The 17,299-nt window shown below is 39.3% G+C and overlaps 1 protein-coding gene across 3 annotated transcripts in view; it reads left to right on the forward strand.

The window, feature by feature from the left end:
• Positions 1-16,813, forward strand: part of slc2a9l2 (solute carrier family 2 member 9, like 2) — a 96,911-nt gene extending 80,098 nt beyond the window's left edge. For 2 of the 3 annotated variants that reach the window (XM_084704895.1, XM_084704896.1), the window contains one exon: positions 16,275-16,813. In XM_084704895.1, the coding sequence (XP_084561021.1) occupies positions 16,275-16,535 (261 nt within the window). In that variant the 3' untranslated portion in view covers positions 16,536-16,813. The remainder of the gene's footprint in view (positions 1-16,274) is intronic. The other variant, XM_084704899.1, reaches the window with a different exon arrangement.
• Positions 16,814-17,299: the final 486 nt, after the last annotated feature.

The raw sequence follows: 17,299 nt of genomic DNA on the forward strand, positions 1-17,299 counted from the left end.
CGGAGTCCAATTATGTAGTTTGATGTATTTTCTACGATTCCCTAACAATGGGCTTTTGCTCATGGACAGTGGGGATTTGCTGGTGTGGTTTTACAAGATTTTTGAGTCCTTCAGGTGTACTACAGTAATGTCAGTCAGGTTAAAGTCTGTATAGGTCTTTATCCATTAAAATGTGTGCTGAACATGAGGAGGGGCAACTCAAGCAAGGTGACCTTGACCAATCACACTGGCAGTTCTATGTATTATCAATTATCTTAGTTTTTTTATGTAATTGATGTAAGAATTAAAATGCTTTTTGTTGTTGCTTACAGACAGGCAGTGATGTAAGGATTAAAATAGCATGCGCTTGGTAGGCTAAGAGTTAGGGTTAGTGTTAGGTTTAGGGAGAATTTGGTAGAAGGCATTCCAGTGGTCAGTAATGTTTATTCACGTGGTAAAATCTGCTGCACATTCTCACTATGAATCTGTCTGAAATAAGGTGAAAGTACAGTATATTGTAAAATGCATGTGAGTGAATATACTGTATGTCCACTTTATTTGCCAGATCATTAACATGTTTGCATCTCACTAATGAACTGGATGTGTTTATAAATAATAAATACTTTCTACTTACTTTGATGAATGCCCTCCCACCTGTTCTTAAATATGCTGTGTGGTCCATGTATTCTTGTCTATATGCTAATAGGTCAGCGACACATGAAAAGTCTGTAGGTCATGCCAACCTTTTAGTTAAGTGGATATCTCTGACATTATCTCTCTCATAAGGGCAGGAATCTCTGTGTGTGTACAAATTTGAATGGGTTTAGTTTCCCACGATTAGCTCAAGAACCAGGCACTCTGTGAAGTTCATTTTTTCTGCATGTGTCCTCCATATATATCCGTATAATCCAACGGAGTGCAGTGCCGCGATTGAGGTAGTTTGGATAAGCAGGCTGGCTAGCAAACAAAACAACAATATAAAGTGGATATACTTTCACAAGCGCTGTATTGTGAACAGGGGCGCCGGCAGGAATTTCGGGTCCCATGGCAAAAATTCAAAGTGCCCCCCCCCCCTTTTTTGTGGCAAAAAGTGCCTTTTGTCGCCAAAGGGAATCAGTGCAAGCCCAACGTCACAACATAAGCACACGTGAGCAACGACGCATAACTACAATGTGCATAGATGTAGTAAGACTGTTGCACACAGTAAAATACTGGCAGCATCATACATTTTAATAATTGCATGTACAGTAAGTAATTTCACATTAAATAATGTATTTAAACTCAAGCTTGTGTGGTGTGTTGCTGTCTTCAATGCCACAGCCTAAACTTGATGTCAAAACAAACGTTTTTCATTTCCGGCGCATTCAAACAATATCTTTAAGTTTGGCTAGCAACAGCAGCTAGTCTAGATTAGCACAATTTACCCAGGTCAGCTTCTCCACCGTGCAGGGCTCTAGTCTATGATCAAATGGTCGTATTTGGCATTACTGACAATGATCGCTTCCAGCAAACTTCTTTTGAATTAGCCATTTCCCAATAAATAAATGTCAAACTTATTTACGATTTTTGGGGGCATATTTTCAGTTACCAGATGGTACTGTTTCAATCGCTTTTCTATCTAATACTGCCAGTTACAACGTTGTTAGAATAGCTTGTTTCAAGGGGGTTCAGCTTGTTTCAAAGGTGGTGGTAATGACACTTAGCCTGACGTTGTCATACTCATAATTCTAGTCAGAATATGAGTCTGAGAACTCTCCGTTGGGCTTTGACTACGGGGCGTGTTTCAAATGAGCCTGGAAAACAAATGCCTCTTCACTCAATTGGATAGACCTACAACCAATCAGAGCAACGTAATATGTTGTTTGTTCAAAACAAATTCAACTTAAGCGCTCTTTTGTGACGTGGGTGATTACGTTACTGTTGATCATCTGTCCATCATCGTATAAAGCCCGCCCTGGCAATTTCATTGGTACACCCAGATTCTGGTTTTCTGTAGTTGTTCCCCAATACGAGACCCTCCAGACCCAACTTCCCGACCAAATTTTTTTGGGGGCAGGGAGAAGTTGGGCTGGCAGCCAGCCTAGATGACACTGTACCCAGCTAACAAAATGACGTCCCCGGGACGTCCCTTGTTTGCTGGTTAGCTACATAGCCTAGCTTATATGGACATTAAACCAACAGGTTAATACCACTCACAGATTGGCTACCCACCTTTCTTGGTAAAACTGGGTTACTGATTGAAACCCTTTCTTTTGTCTATCCTCTCTTTCTTTTCTCTGATCTTTTCCGAAACCCTGATTTGTGTTTACGGCCTGACATTCTAGCGACTAGCGCATCTACTGAGGATGAAACCAGGATCAAACCATTTCATGCAGATGCAGGGGGATGGTCGGTCAATATGGACATTAACTTTTTGGTCTATAGGGATATTTAACCTTTATTGCCAAACATAAGTAAAAACAAAGAGATCATTCATTGTTTTATTATACTTTAAATGTATTATATACTTGATGATGGTTTATATAATATAATATTACTTTTTGCCTATTTTTGGGGGCCCTGTCAGTCAGGGGCCCTTAGAATCGTCCAACTTTTCCCCCCTATACGGCGCCCCTGATTGTGAATTAGGCCTACAATTATGACAACTCGCTCAACCATTGTGCATGTAATGACTTCTGCTATTAACTAAATGTTTAGGTTTGTGGTAGTCAGACTATTTAACAGAGAACATTTAGTACATTTTGGTAACATAAGCAATTCATAACATAGGAAACAGTAGACAAATTAGGGCTATATAATCATTTGCATGAATGTAGGCTATCTATAATTCCAGGAATCTGTGTGCGTGCCACCAATTTTATCATGGGAGCTATGCACTATCTATTTATGTGTTACACTGACATCTTAACCACCGACTGCATCACAGGCACTGCGCACTTGTACTTGTACTGTAAATTACAAAACAAAATGGTAAAAAGTAAGAAATAAATGTCTTTATGCTAATTCCAGATGTGCCATTTGCGACATGCAGACACAGCCTGCAGGCATTGTCTGCACATCCTTGTTAATTACTGAAACAGATCATGAGACTGACATTCTGACCTATAGTTGCCTACTGTAGAGGGTTTGAAAGAGTGTTTGAACATGCCTGTGAAGGTGATAGAACGGATGAGTGTGTCTGTGTGGGTGTCAACGATGGTACATTTATCAATAAGAAATATTTTGCCTCTCTATTTGCTGACCTATACAGTAACTGGTTCCCATATCCGTGTATTGGATTTACGGAGATGTCGCAGTTCTAAAGAACACAATATTGTATTTTCTGTGGGAGGAATCAATGTGGCATTTAGCTTTACATGATCTGCCAGAATGCTAAAGGTCTCAGAGAAAGCATCTCTTTTCACCCCTGTTCTTAATTTATCTCAAATTTCTCTCTATATACAGTATCTAACTTATATTTGATCAACCATGAACGTGTTTTTTCTTACCTCCATCTATCTCTCCCAGACAAACTATTAAAAGAGAAATCCATAACAGCTCTTAACCAACTGCCCCTCCTCCATCTACATCTACCTTCATATCCCTCTTTTCCCACTGCTTTTGTCAAGGACATGAACAAAATTGCAGTAGTTTGGCATTGGGCCATACTTCTATAATGCTGATGCCAGATCAACGTGGGAACACATTTTTTTATTTTTTGCCAATATATGATTACGTTTAATTTAATGCTGACCATGTGTTTAAAAATGCTACTGCAAATCAATTGAAATTACATTTGGCATCGTATAGATACTATTATAACTCACTAAGATATTAGACTTCCCATGCCATCCTCACTAACGGCATTGGTTACAACGAAAGTAATTTTTTTGTTAAATTAAGGTAGAATCTTTTTCTTTTATTAATGTTGTCTAAAAACCTGTTTTTCTAAATGCCAAGCTTACATTCATTGACTGGGAGGAAATTTGACATGGTCGATAGGGCATTACATATTACAACGTCATAAGGTGTGTTATGTATGGAGTACTGTGTCTCACTGGTGGACTTCAAATGTGGCATAGAACTTCTCATCCCTTTCGCTTCCACATACTTGTGCAAGACAGGCTTTTCTGATCACACTCAAAAGAAAAAGAGGTGCGGTTGTGTTTAACCAAAATCTAATTTGAAATTCAACAACTTTGCAGGACAAAGCAGGCTAAAGTTTCCCATTGAATGATGATAACAAATAATAGTGGCTAATAATAATAAAAGATGGCAATAAAAAAATGTAATAGAGGCTAATAATATGCAAATAATAGTTATAGTGGCTAATAATACAAATGGCCTAATAGAGGCTTATAATAATAATAAGAGGCATATAATATTAATAATGGAGGCTAGGAGGCTGTCGGCCTAAATGAGCAGCAACAAATTTATGAAAATATACTGAAACATCAGTTGTAAAATATTAGTTAAAAAACAGACCCATCTGCAACGGACGCAAGAACACCTTACAATATCCAAAGAAATTGTACTAAAAGTCTAGTTGTAGTAAAAATGATTATTGTGTGCATGCTGACTGTTAGTCATTAAATCACGTATTACATTTACATTTAGTCATTTAGCAGACACTCTTATCCAGAGTGACTTACAGTAAGTACAGGGACATTCTCGCAGAGGCAAGTAGGGTGAAGTGCAGTCCCCAGTTATGGAAACAACTCATAGTTGCTAACATCATAAACTAACAAACCTCATAAACGGAACTACAACATTAAACTGAAACATGCTCACAACATTAAAGGTCCTGCAAAGTAAATTCCATGTTTTGCTTCAAAGTACATTATATACGTGTTGTATGAGTTCCTGAAAGCTTGTGCGAAGCGCTAAAACTTTGTCGCACTGAAATGGGAGTTAGACTGAAGCACAGTTTTCCTTCCGTTTTCAGATCAGGTTTTAATGGGTGGAGCCAAAAAATGCCCTATCTACATCATTTCGCCCCATATACGTCAGATCCCTGAATGGCTCCTCCTGCTGTACTGTTATTGTAGCTTACATCAGCTAGCTAGTTACCCCCCGGCCGTTCATCCTCTGGTCGCACCTGGACCATCCACCGCCGCCAGCAGTTCATCACTCAGTTCTGTGTGCTTGTTATAATTATACTAGATAACTTTTCCAGAGGTATCTCTGCTATAATTGGTGCAAACCACTAACTTGATATTAGGCTACTCGGTGTAGCATGATGTTATTTTGGTGAAATGGTAGCCGAGCTTCAGCTCCTTCAGGCCCCCCAGTCTCGAACAGAGAAGACTGTTGATTTTCTTACGATTTCAAAGCCTAAATTAACATACAGTACTTGTCAGTGTTTTTTTTCATTCTAATTTGGATGGGTAGTTAATACACATTATTCTGTGGTGTGGTGAACTTGAAACTCGTTTTTAATTCCACTTTACAGGATCTTTAATAAAACATGAATGATGCATGAAAATGTTGCCCCCACAATCCCTTCCGCCTACAGAACAAGCGACCGTTCCGTTGGGTTTCTACAGTATGTAACATTAAAACTAGTCTTACAAGTACAATTTATTTAAAAAGTAAGTAACTTCAAGTAAATGTAACGGAGTAACTATAATGTGTTACTACCCACTTCTATAGTGGGGAATGATGTTTCGATGACGTGCTGGCTTCTATCTTGATGTGAGTTACTCATCTAAGATGAGTGGGAGCCAATATTTTGTTTTGCATGCCATTAAAATATAAGAACATAATTTAAATTTCCGTTGACCACCCAAAACCACTCCATAGACTTTTAAAAGAAATGTGCTCTCCTTGACACATCACTCATGTCCAAAGTGCAAGACGACAAACTGGTCTATCCCTAAAGGGATGCTGGGGATAAGTTTGGTGTGGCATTACAGCAGTAATGAATTCTGTTGAATGCCATTATCTGCTGGAGAATTCTTGCATTATTAAGTAAAACTAGATCATCCCCAGTCATCAACCCGAAAGTTTTGTTCTAGCTGGTAGATGAAAGCCACAGTTTAACAGTAGAACCCCCATCTGTTAGCACATAAACCCAATCCAAGATTACCATTTTTGAAAACCAGGATTTGTATGTGTGACGGGAATGTAACTGCTGTAGCCACGCTCCGTCACAACAAGGCTCGTTCTCCACTCACTGGGCTCGAAACGCACAATCTTTGACTTGCCAAGCGTGACCACTACCAGCTACGCCAAAGAGAAGCTTGCTCTTCGTTGACGCTGTTGGCCTTACATATGCTTTCATGCCTGTAATGGTTATGGAATTGTGTATTTTACAATGTTGCTGATGTTTATCGAAGCATTTAGAGGCAAATTAAGCTCTTAGCATGGAGTACTGTGTTGCTGGAGTGAATACCTTCTTTACTATTAAATGGTTGTTATTGTTATTTCAGTGTTTTGTCTTGTCTGTGGCAGTTTTGGGTTTTGTCTTCTTGATAGGATTTCAGAATCTATTTGAGTTTTTGTTTGTGTGTGTGTGTGTGTGTGTGTGTGTGTGTGTGTGTGTGTGTGTGTGTGTGTGTGTGAGAGAGAGAGAGAGAGAGAGAGAGAGAGAGAGAGAGGGTGTGTGTGTAGATATTTTCTTCTTGTGTGTACTTTCATTACAGCAATACTAAACCAGACAGAGAGATAGCAGACAGGGCTTGCCAGCCACGGCACATAGGCCTTGTAATAGTGCACACTTTTCCTGGTGGAGCTTGTACCATCGACTCCTTCTCAATGACTCTCATAGAACAAAAAGAAAGAGTCTAACAAAACTATTTCACCCAAAAGTTTGTGCTCAAAGAGCAAACGTCTTGCCACCGGCGACGTGTCGGACATACCAATGATAGGAAGTGACCTTCTGTCAAATGTCTACCATGGCTTTCAACACCGCCCCTCAAGGTCTCTCTACATTTAGCTATAGCAGTCAACACCAAAGTTAAAAACCAGCAATTGCCGCCGTTGCACATATATATAGAAATAGGGTGGTTGTTGCTGTCCACAGATTAATGTAATCTGTCCTTGTTAATTCGTTTTTTATCAAAGTAACAGTGATGGAAAATGATCACAGTGTCAGTTACCGAGTGATCCTACCATTTTTCAGAACATTCGATATTTGAAAGAAAATGCATGCTAACCCAGTTTAACCAATGTACGTACTTCCTTTCAAATAGAAATCAGGACACAATCATCCAAATTCTTTTGTTGCTTGATGGTCGTTTATTATCAATCAATTACAAAGAGATAACAGATAGAAGTAATCATTCATAAGTAAAAATACACATTTCAGCCTTGCCCTCTGATCCTAAACTATGATTTCAATCAGAGTTCATTTGTTAGAGGAAACAGGGAATTGTATGTGCCTTGACAGCATGATAACCTAATCTAAGGATTGTGAAGAATGACACAGGGCACTAATCATGTCTCTTTCTCTAATTCTCACTTCACTCATGCTCTCCCATTGCCTCTATCAGATATTTTGGTAGGCAGACAGTAACTGGAGATGTCTGGTAAAAGAAAGCGAGAGAAGCAGAGAAAGAGACAGACGTAATGAGAAAGGGAGATAGAGAAATCAAATAGTTAATATACAAGAGAGATGGTCTAGTCAAGAAGTAGCGAGGGATGAAAGAGGGAATAGAAAAGGAGTATGTGGAAAGAAAGAAAGGGAGACAAGTGAAACACTGGCTGAGAAGAGGATGAGTGTAAGAGGGAAAATGACAAGCAGGTTATTTTTAGAGCCACCACAGCAACACAAATAAATCTGCATTGACTGGCAGCACTGGTGACATTGGCAAAGGTACCCGCAGGCAGTGGATGTGTGTGCGGGTGCCAGTGAGCTCTTTGCACTGAGTCAACAGGGCACACACTGGCACCTGGATCCTACTCTGTCCAAACCCAGGTTGTCTGTCAGAACAACAACCATCAAATCATTCCTCAAACCCTGTCTCGCCCTATGGCCCCTGCCATCGTGACAATTCACCTTAGTATGGTCAGTCAACCTTTAGCTTTGAACCCTGACTTGACCTTAGGCACACTCACTCTGGTGTCAGAGGCTGGACTGAAGGCTACAAATCCTCAAACATAAGCACAGCACCGATGTCACCAAGGAAATGTCACCCATTCATTTAAAGAAAATTCCCTGCTGGCATTACTGATCATCCTACTAGAGGGGGATTTATTGTTTGCTCTGACATAACTGACAGATACAAATGTCCATTCAACCAAAAAAATGTAAGTTTATAGCAGTTTCTCTGTCCTTGTCTTGCAGACAGAGATTTGTAATCCTCATTTAACTGTATCATTACATTCCCTGAAACAAAAAGTAGGTGGGTTTCTAAATCCACAGCAGAGCATAATAAATAATAGTTTGCATGACATAACCTCACTTCCTTTCAGAATTACTGTACTTGTTCAGCATTTGGGGGGGAATTTGAAGACTGGACAATGAATACAAGAAATCAAGAGAGTATATGGTATCACAATATGGGAGGATACAAGATGATTAACATAGCCTTCAAAAGGCACTAAAAAAGGACACTGTATGCTAGATAGCTTTTGTTTAGGTCTTTAGATAGGGCTCCTAGAAATGGCCTTGTCTGTCTTTCTATTTTCCTCATTCAAAGTTGCATGACATTACACACTTTGGCAATATTGTGACCTCTGACTTATATCAGCGACACAGGCCCTTCCTAGTCACACCTTACAAAGACTTAACTTATGGCTTTCCAGGCATATTAAAACAGAATCACAACAGTTTATCAATGATACAAGAAACATAATTGTTAAAACATAAATGTTTTACATAGTTTTGGTGATTTACCAAATGTAAAAAAGCTATTGCTTCCAGCTTTGTGAAAGCTCATTACTACAGAAAAGCGATAAGGATTGTCTTTCGCTTTGATTTCCACCTCCAAAATGCGGCGCTCTTCATTCCCTCTCTCTCTCCACCTTCATTAATTCCCTAGTATGTACCCATTTGCCCTAAACCGATGAGGACAGATTTAGTTAATCCTAACGTGACTTTGCTTGACAATGTGAAACAATGGTACAACACTGTAGCCCAGGGGTGGGCAATTAATTTTTCCGAAGAGAAATTGGGACCGTTGCGGCTGGCCGAACCAATACGCTAAACTTAATTCTGCTCAATATTAATTTGATTACTTTATATTTTTGTTTACTTTATGGTTTTGAGCTGCTAGTGGGGATACCTATTACAATAAGGCTATGAAAATATGCTTTCACAAAAAAAGGGCCATAAGATGTATGTTAAAGACCAGCAATTGACTAACTTTATACAAAAGCAATAAGTACTTTTGATGTTTTTCAGTTCAGCTCAGTTTTTCTTACTCAGTTAGACAAATCCAGTCTGTCTTGGGCTTGAACAAGTGCATTGAAGTCTGGTTGAATGTCTGAGGTAGATATGCAAAGGACAGCTGACAGGTGATCATCAGGGTCTACAGCTTAACTAGCAAACCATCAGCGGCCCACGCCCACTCTGCATCAGTCAAGTTCTTGTATTTACGTGTTTAGTCCTGTAGTGCCGATTCAAATTGTAATCCTTCAACATAGTGACCTGTTTTCCACAAACTAAGCACGCAGCTTTGCCTTTGACTACAGTAAACAGCTACTTAGAAGTCCATGTCTTGTTAAAAACTCTACATTTTGCATCAACCTTTCATTTTTTACAGTGAGACATTTTCGAGGGCGCACCAACAGCTAATTCAGTGTCTCCTGTCGGTGAGGCTGCATAAGCGCACATACGTACATCACCTGATCCCTGTAGTCTTTCAGGACTACAGATTTCCTACCGCTCAACACATTTATTTATTTTTGATTTACCTCACGCCGGGTGTGGCCTGCGGGCCGTAAAATGCCCAGGTCTGTTTGTTCATTCGCTTTTTGGCTTTCAAGACAAGCTATGTGACAGATGATGCCAAATCCTTTTACAGAATTCTAATTAGCACACCATTTGAGTTTGTGTGTGTGTTCCAATGAGCATTTTGAGGGGACCCAGTGTAGGGGAATGCTACTTATAACAACTTATACAGACTGAGTGATTATTTCAGTGGACCTCCCAATACTACAGTGCTATTCTCTTGTTAATGAATCCCTGTAATGCTTATCAGTAGCTGATCTCAATACATTCAAGTAATATGACGCCTATGTAACGGGGGTGTAACAGATGTGCTCTTGCTCCGTCAGAAGGCTTTATGGACCATTTGTTAGTTCCTGCCTGGTCTCGAACACGCCACCTCTGACTGCCAAGCGCAACCACTACCAGCTACGCCAAAGAAAAGTTAGCTATTCCTTGACGTGGGTGGCCTGTTACATACATGAGGAGTGAGTTTCACTGTTACACCTAGTCCACATGTAAACATTGCTGTTTTCTATGCATTGTGGCCTTTCACCCACACACAACCTGCATTTTAAGTGACTGAAACTTATTATTTACAAAACCCCTTCAGGCTGAGTATTTTCAAAAGACGATTTTTTAGAGCGGTAGAACTGAGTTTTTGGCTTGCAAACGTTAGTATGTGCCGTTATTTGCTTTGCATGCATTTTATGCAATGAAGGACACCAAAATAGTGCTGGTTTTAACCTTGCTAACACGACTTTTACATGTTCATACATAGCAAATGTACAGTTACTATCCCAATATATTTAGGAACAGAGGAGTCAGGAACAGAGACAATGCAAAGACTCCTTCATCAATACACCATTGTTGGTAGCCTACTGGAACCAGGAATACATTATTGTCAGGCTTCTGACTGGCCAACATGGCATTGTGGTGAAGGTTATATCACTTCTTGTTGATTTGGCATACTCTTGACAGCATGTTTTGGCATTTCATGTGAACAGAGATTATATATTTTTTGAACAGTGCTTGTTTGAACTGTCTTTTTTTAAGAATGAAGGAAGAAAAACCCAATTTAAAAATACCTGTGTACTACACCTGAGACTAATGAGCAATACATCATGAAGTATTGTATCAATTACAATGTTAAGAAAAAGAATGACAATATTGAGTAGTGCCTTGTCATGCATGCAGCTAATTCACCGTCCTTGAGTCCACCTCCCCTCAGGCCTGTCAGGTTGAAGTACATTCTGTTCTCTCTTAGTTTATTTATTTATCTTCCTCTCTTGCTATCTTTTAGGCATAAACCCTCTCCTTTCTCATGTTTTCTATCTCTATTTGAAAGAGTAGTCTTTGGTATACCCAAAGTAAATTGAAAGCTGTTCTTGAACAATTTGGAGTACATGCATGGTTGTGGTTTCTTTTAAAAAGTGGCACTCTAAAGTTCTTTCCCCTGTTGTCAGAATAACTTCAAGTGCTTATAGTTTTGAATAATAGAAGCTTGAACACAATTTAATACAACTTTTTCTGCATACAGATGCTTGCAGATTAACAAAAGGGAAAACAATAACACCTTTTCTTAAAAATTCTATATTTTTTGAGTTGCTTTATTTGTCTTAAATAATATAATCTACAATTTCTGTAGAACATTTTGTTAATTCAGCATTGATGACACAAGCGGGAATCAGATCTCACACTGCCATACGGCAGCTCGACTAAAAAAATCTCAGTCGACCAAGAGCATATCGACCAGAAAATCCCACTCATTACTGAATCCGTTGATTCAGGGATTTAGGCCTATAGTCCAGTGCAATTTATATGTTTTTTTCCTCATCATGATGCATTTTTTGACTGATGCGATTTATACGCCGGAGCGATTTATAGTCCAAAAAATACGGTATACAGCCTGCATAAATATTCTTACTATTTATTTACTTTCTTTGTAGGCTACATTTGTTCAAAGAATCAAAGCTGAAATTTGAAAAACATTCAATCAGAATTTCATGGATTACATAAACGACAAAAATTCAAACAAAAAACGTTGTAGATCATTTAAAGTAAACAGCTCTTAAAAGATTTATAAACCAATTATGACTTATATCCCTTTCCAAATAATTAGACTAAGAAGAGAACAAATTAAATACACAGTGGCAAATTCCATGAGCCTAGGATAAACCAAGTACTTTTTACTGATTAAAAACATCACAAATACATTTCTGAGGAAATGTCTGGTAAAAGAATGCTATCCGAGCACGGTAAGTTGATCTTACATTGTTAATAATCATTATCTTAAACGTCTTACGTTCTTATAGAAGCAGCAAGTATTTCTATACTCCCTGACAGTAACCCAAAAACCTAACCTGAACTCTAAACCTACTTAACCCTAAAACTGTCCATAACCCCAACTGTATTCAAATACTAATTCTAACCCCACAATGTCTGCAGAATCAAAACTTAAGCAACATTAGTTGGGGTGGTCTTGTTTTAATTCAATAGAATTTCATCTGTATCTTTTCTCCCACTCTAGCTGAGGCAGGCATCTAATTACACTCCAAAATGAGTGTTCCACGGGCCACCGGGGGGCCGTCAGATTGTTAAATACTATGCTTCACATGCACCAAATAGTTTATTTTAGACTGTTACACATGCCATATATCTTTGGAGAGCTACGATTCTTGTGATTCTATTCATGTAAGCAGCAGGTACAATAAACGTATTTGCCCAACCACTAATATCAAGGTCTAAACAATCCAGCAAAGTAAAATATTTCATCCAAAATGATGTCTTACATCCATAAATAGCCATGGACTCTTGTTGCATCATTCTAAATTCACCGACTGAAGCATTCGGTCGTTCACGTAAACTTGTTCATAACTTTGGTTCCCTTGTAAATATCAAAGAGCATAGAAGACAAGAGGCAAAGCTCTGGTGTGTTTTTTACAACGACCACTTATAAGGTAGCGATGCCGCCATTTTGGACTGTGAGTTAAGGTTAGGGGTTAGGGAAAACCGGATTGGACTGAATTCACGGTTAGCCACATCCACCTTAATTACCATTGTTAGTCCATCAAGCATTGCTTCTTTGTATAGCAGGTACTACTGTCAACTGCTGTATAAGTGGCATACTGTACCGGTCAGTGTAAGTGATTCTTTTTGGAGTAATGCCAGATTGACGAGAAATGGAATGCAATTGGATATGTTCAGAATATTCTTATCAATAAGGAAGGGGAAATATCAATCATTAAAGCAAAGCATCCTGTACTACACTACAGTAATTAAAGCAAATCAATTCGTAATTGGTTGTTATGGCATCATGTTCAAGTTTATAATCTATGATTCCGAATTAAAGTAGGCAATATGAAGTTTCCAGCACAGACCCATTTACTTGAGCTAAGTACACACTGTTGGAGTGTAATCTGTTGTCATAGTCTAGCTAGAGCTAACACAATGTTATATGTCAGATCATATTTGCAAAACTGCATTTTAAAAGATTACTTACTAGTATGATTAACTACTATTATTATTATAATCCAGTTTTGGATTAAATAGTAACCATAATTTGAAATCTAGTTTTGTAAATGTAATCTCACATCTAATAGCTAGCTAGAAAGAGTACAATAAAACAGTACGTTGAAACAGACAAAAGTATGTTTGTTAATCTTTAAGCTATTCAGCTGAGAATGGGGCATACCACACTGTTTTACTGATTTGTATGTTCCATATGGCATTTAACGACCAAAATCTTGATGGATCTTCTTCGTGTAGTGACGGTAGCTAAGGTAGGATTGGTTAAAGCCGTTTTGGGGCATGGCTTTTGCGATACGTCAATTACATTTACGTTTATTCATTTAGCAGACGCTTTTATCCAAAGATATTGTATATCTTAAATATTGTGGTTAGCCAAAACATGAAGCATACATTATGAAAAAACAGCTAAGTGCCAAAGGGAAGAACCATAAGAGCATGTAGTTAAACAAGTTACAATTAAACAACATGAACCTCAAAAAGTGCAAGCGTGTACCTGTAGAAAAGCAATCAACAGTAAAATATTTCACAGCAAGTACAATAATTTAAATCTGTTACAACTAACCAACAAGAGCAACAAGTCTCTCAATAAGGGTGATCCTGGAGGAAACTAGCATCAGGTCCAGCAAATCATTCCTAAGTACCGTTGTACTCCCGGAACAAGTGCGTCTTAAGCCTTTTCTTGAAGGTAGGGAGACAGTCATAGTCTCTGATGGAGGCGGGAAGTTGATTCCACCATTGGGGGGCCTGACAGGAGAAGAGCTTGTGTTTGGACCGGGCGCTTTTGAGCGGTGGGACCACCAGACAGTTGTCAGAAGAAGACTGTAGGTGGCGGGTGGGGGTGTAAGGCTGGAGGAGAGACTTGATGTAGTCGGGTGCAGTCCCGTTCACCCCTCAGAATGTCAGTACCTGAGCCTTGAATCTGATACGGGCCGTGATGGGAAGCCAGTGGAGGGAGATGAGGAGCGGGGTAACATGGGAGCGTCTGGGTAGGTTGAAGACCATTTGTCATTTAGCAGACGCTCTTATCCAGAACAACTTACAGTAAGTACAGGGACATTCCCCCGAGGCAATTAGGGTGAAGTGCCTTGCCCAAGGACACAACATCATCTATCACGGACGGGAATCAAACCGGCAACCTTCTGATTAATAGCCCAATTCCCTAACCGCTCAGCCTCCTGACCCCCCCAATTGCGAGTCCTCACAAGAATAGCAATACAGACTGTGTGTGTGTTTGTGCGCACTCTTGAGGCCAAGTAGAGTCAGGTTGAGCCAGCACCACAGATAAAGCTTATACAGGAAAACGTAGCTCCCTTGTCCTCCTTAATCCATAGGGCCAGCAACATTTTTATTAATGACAGGACAGAGGATAGGGACATTTATTTGGTCTATGACTCATTGTGTTATTGTGATACAAACCCTGAGGTATTTTAAGAGGAGATTTTTTAACTTTGCATATAAGCATTATGTCACAAATGCTGTTTTCTGGGTCAGGCAACACAACGTTTCCGTCTTTATTATGTTAGAAAATATTCGAAAGAGATAGACAGGCAGAGAATAACATGGTGGTGATATAACCTAGGGTTGCAATTGAGGTCATTAAAGGTGAATACAAATATGAAGTACTTTGGCTCCATTGATGTTTGGCCACAGCATGGTTTATTACTATGGGTAATAGCTTTTATAGGCATAATATCCTCATGAACAACAGATTAAAGTTCCCTGAGTGACATCACACACAGGGTTACTTAAGTTTCCTCATCTCTGGTAATCTCTCTCTCTGGGTTTAAAATCATTAAACCCTCTTATTGGCAGACAGCATGAGTTCATCCTTTATGATTTAGGCTTTTTCTGGGATTCTAACTCAAAATGCAAGTAAAATACATACACCTGAAAAGCTGTAACATAATTAATTGAAATATAAACTAAGTAAAGAATGGTTGTTCTGGCCTGAACTTGCTCACTGCTTCGTGCATCGAGGAATTTGAAGAACTATTCTGTGACTTGCTTTAAACACATTTTGGCCTGTTTACTGGTGTAGAGTTAGAGAAATTTAGATCTCATTGGCAACTACCCAAAAAAACATAATGACATAACGATTTAATTATGAACCTGTCATTGTAGTATTTAAAAAGACCAACCAAAGTTTTACTACCTTGAGAGCTAGCCTCTAAGATGTCCTCTGTTCACCCGCTTTGCTGTCTTCACTGGGTGTCTATTTTTAGGGTGGGATTCACCAGAGCCGGGATGCTCTTTTGACCCTGGAGGTGAACAGTGGACTCTGAGGCTTTTGGTGCATGTGTGTGTAACTGTACTGTATGTGTATGTGTGTGTGGAGGGGGGGGGGGAATTGAGCTCCATTGCTCAATAGGTATGCTACTTCAGTAGCAACAAAATTAATAAGAAACGTCTCTGGGCTTTTATGGCATGTCCCACTGTCAAGCTTTGAGTAACAGACAGATAACCAAATAGGTACTTCATGTGACTTTGCATCCTGTTGTAAATTGCTGCACAGGAGGCCTAAAAGCTGACAAAGAGAGAGAAGGGGAGAGAGGGGTAGGAAATAGCATTTTTTTTTTTTTTTTGGTAGAAAAATCTTAGCTCAGTTGAAATTCACCTCAGTTTTTCTTTTTTTAAATCAACTTGGAAATTGTCTTACATTTACATTTAGTCATTTAGCAGACGCTCTTATCCAGAGCGACTTACAGTAAGTACAAGGACATTCCCCCCGAGGCAAGTAGGGTGAAGTGCCTTGCCCAAGGACACAACGTCATTTGGCACAGCCGGGAACTGAACCAGCAACCTTCTGATTACTAGCCCGATTCCCTAACCACGCTGGTATGATCATGTATACAGTATAATTACTTAAAAAACAGGTATTTTCTCAGATTCTCAAATTTGTTTTGTCTTTGTACAGGAGGGCCTCAAGACTTATGCTTTCCTGGTCTTTGTGGTGGTCTGCGTGCTCGGTGCCTTATATCTGTACTTCATCCTCCCTGAGACCAAAAAAAAGACTTTTGTTGAAATCAGCCAGAGCTTCGCCAAGATCAACAAGATCCAAGATCAAGATGTTTTGAAAGACAAGGAAATGGAAGGAGTACTGGATGTCAAACCTGGAACCAAAGAAGTGGAGAACGAGATAGAAAGCGACATCATCGAGATGGAAAGTTCCTTCTAATTAGAACAAAAGCTGCTCAATAACAGTTACACTAATCTTAAATGTATTTGTATGTATGTATATATTTATTAGGCTGGTGCAGGGATGCCATTTCTGTATCTGCTTTGCAAACTAAAGTATCTGTTTGTATTCAGAAGTGTAAGGGAAGTGGGCAGGGTTTGTTGTTTTTTGTACCGCGGTTGGAAGCCTCAAGCTTAACCATGATACCTCGTCTAAATTAATTGTTAACTATTTTTGAAAACAATGTGATATTTGAAATAAATTGTCTTTAAAATCAATATTTATACATTATTTAGCGTTTTTATTGGGGCGCTGTGGCTAAGGGGGTCTGCTAATTGCAAGGTTGGCGGTTTGACCCTCAACTCCTCCCAGGCCATATGCTGAAGCATCCTTGAGCAAGACTGAACCTCAAGTTGCTCCCGACGGGCAGGCCGGCGCCTTGCACGGCAGTTCCGCCGCTGTCGGTATGTGTGAGTATGAATGGGTGAATGAGAGGCAAAAAATGTAAAGTGCTCTGAGTACCGCTAAGGTAGAAAACGCACTATATAAATGCAGTCCATTTACCATATCATGATATTGCATTCACCGCCATTGAGCTGAATTTGTCCACCTTATAATGTGGTAATTTGCAATTTCCTTCAATTAAAATAACGTTTTGATTTGTTGAAAGGGCAATCCCAACCTCCACAACTCCAGAAGCAAACATAGTGACAGTCAGCCTTATCATCAATGTCATTGTGTGCTGTTGAGTTATAGCAACTGCC

Source organism: Hypomesus nipponensis, chromosome 9 (genome assembly GCF_054491055.1).
Source record: "Hypomesus nipponensis isolate SF chromosome 9, ASM5449105v1, whole genome shotgun sequence".
In the NCBI taxonomy this organism is placed as follows: Eukaryota; Metazoa; Chordata; class Actinopteri; order Osmeriformes; family Osmeridae; genus Hypomesus; species Hypomesus nipponensis.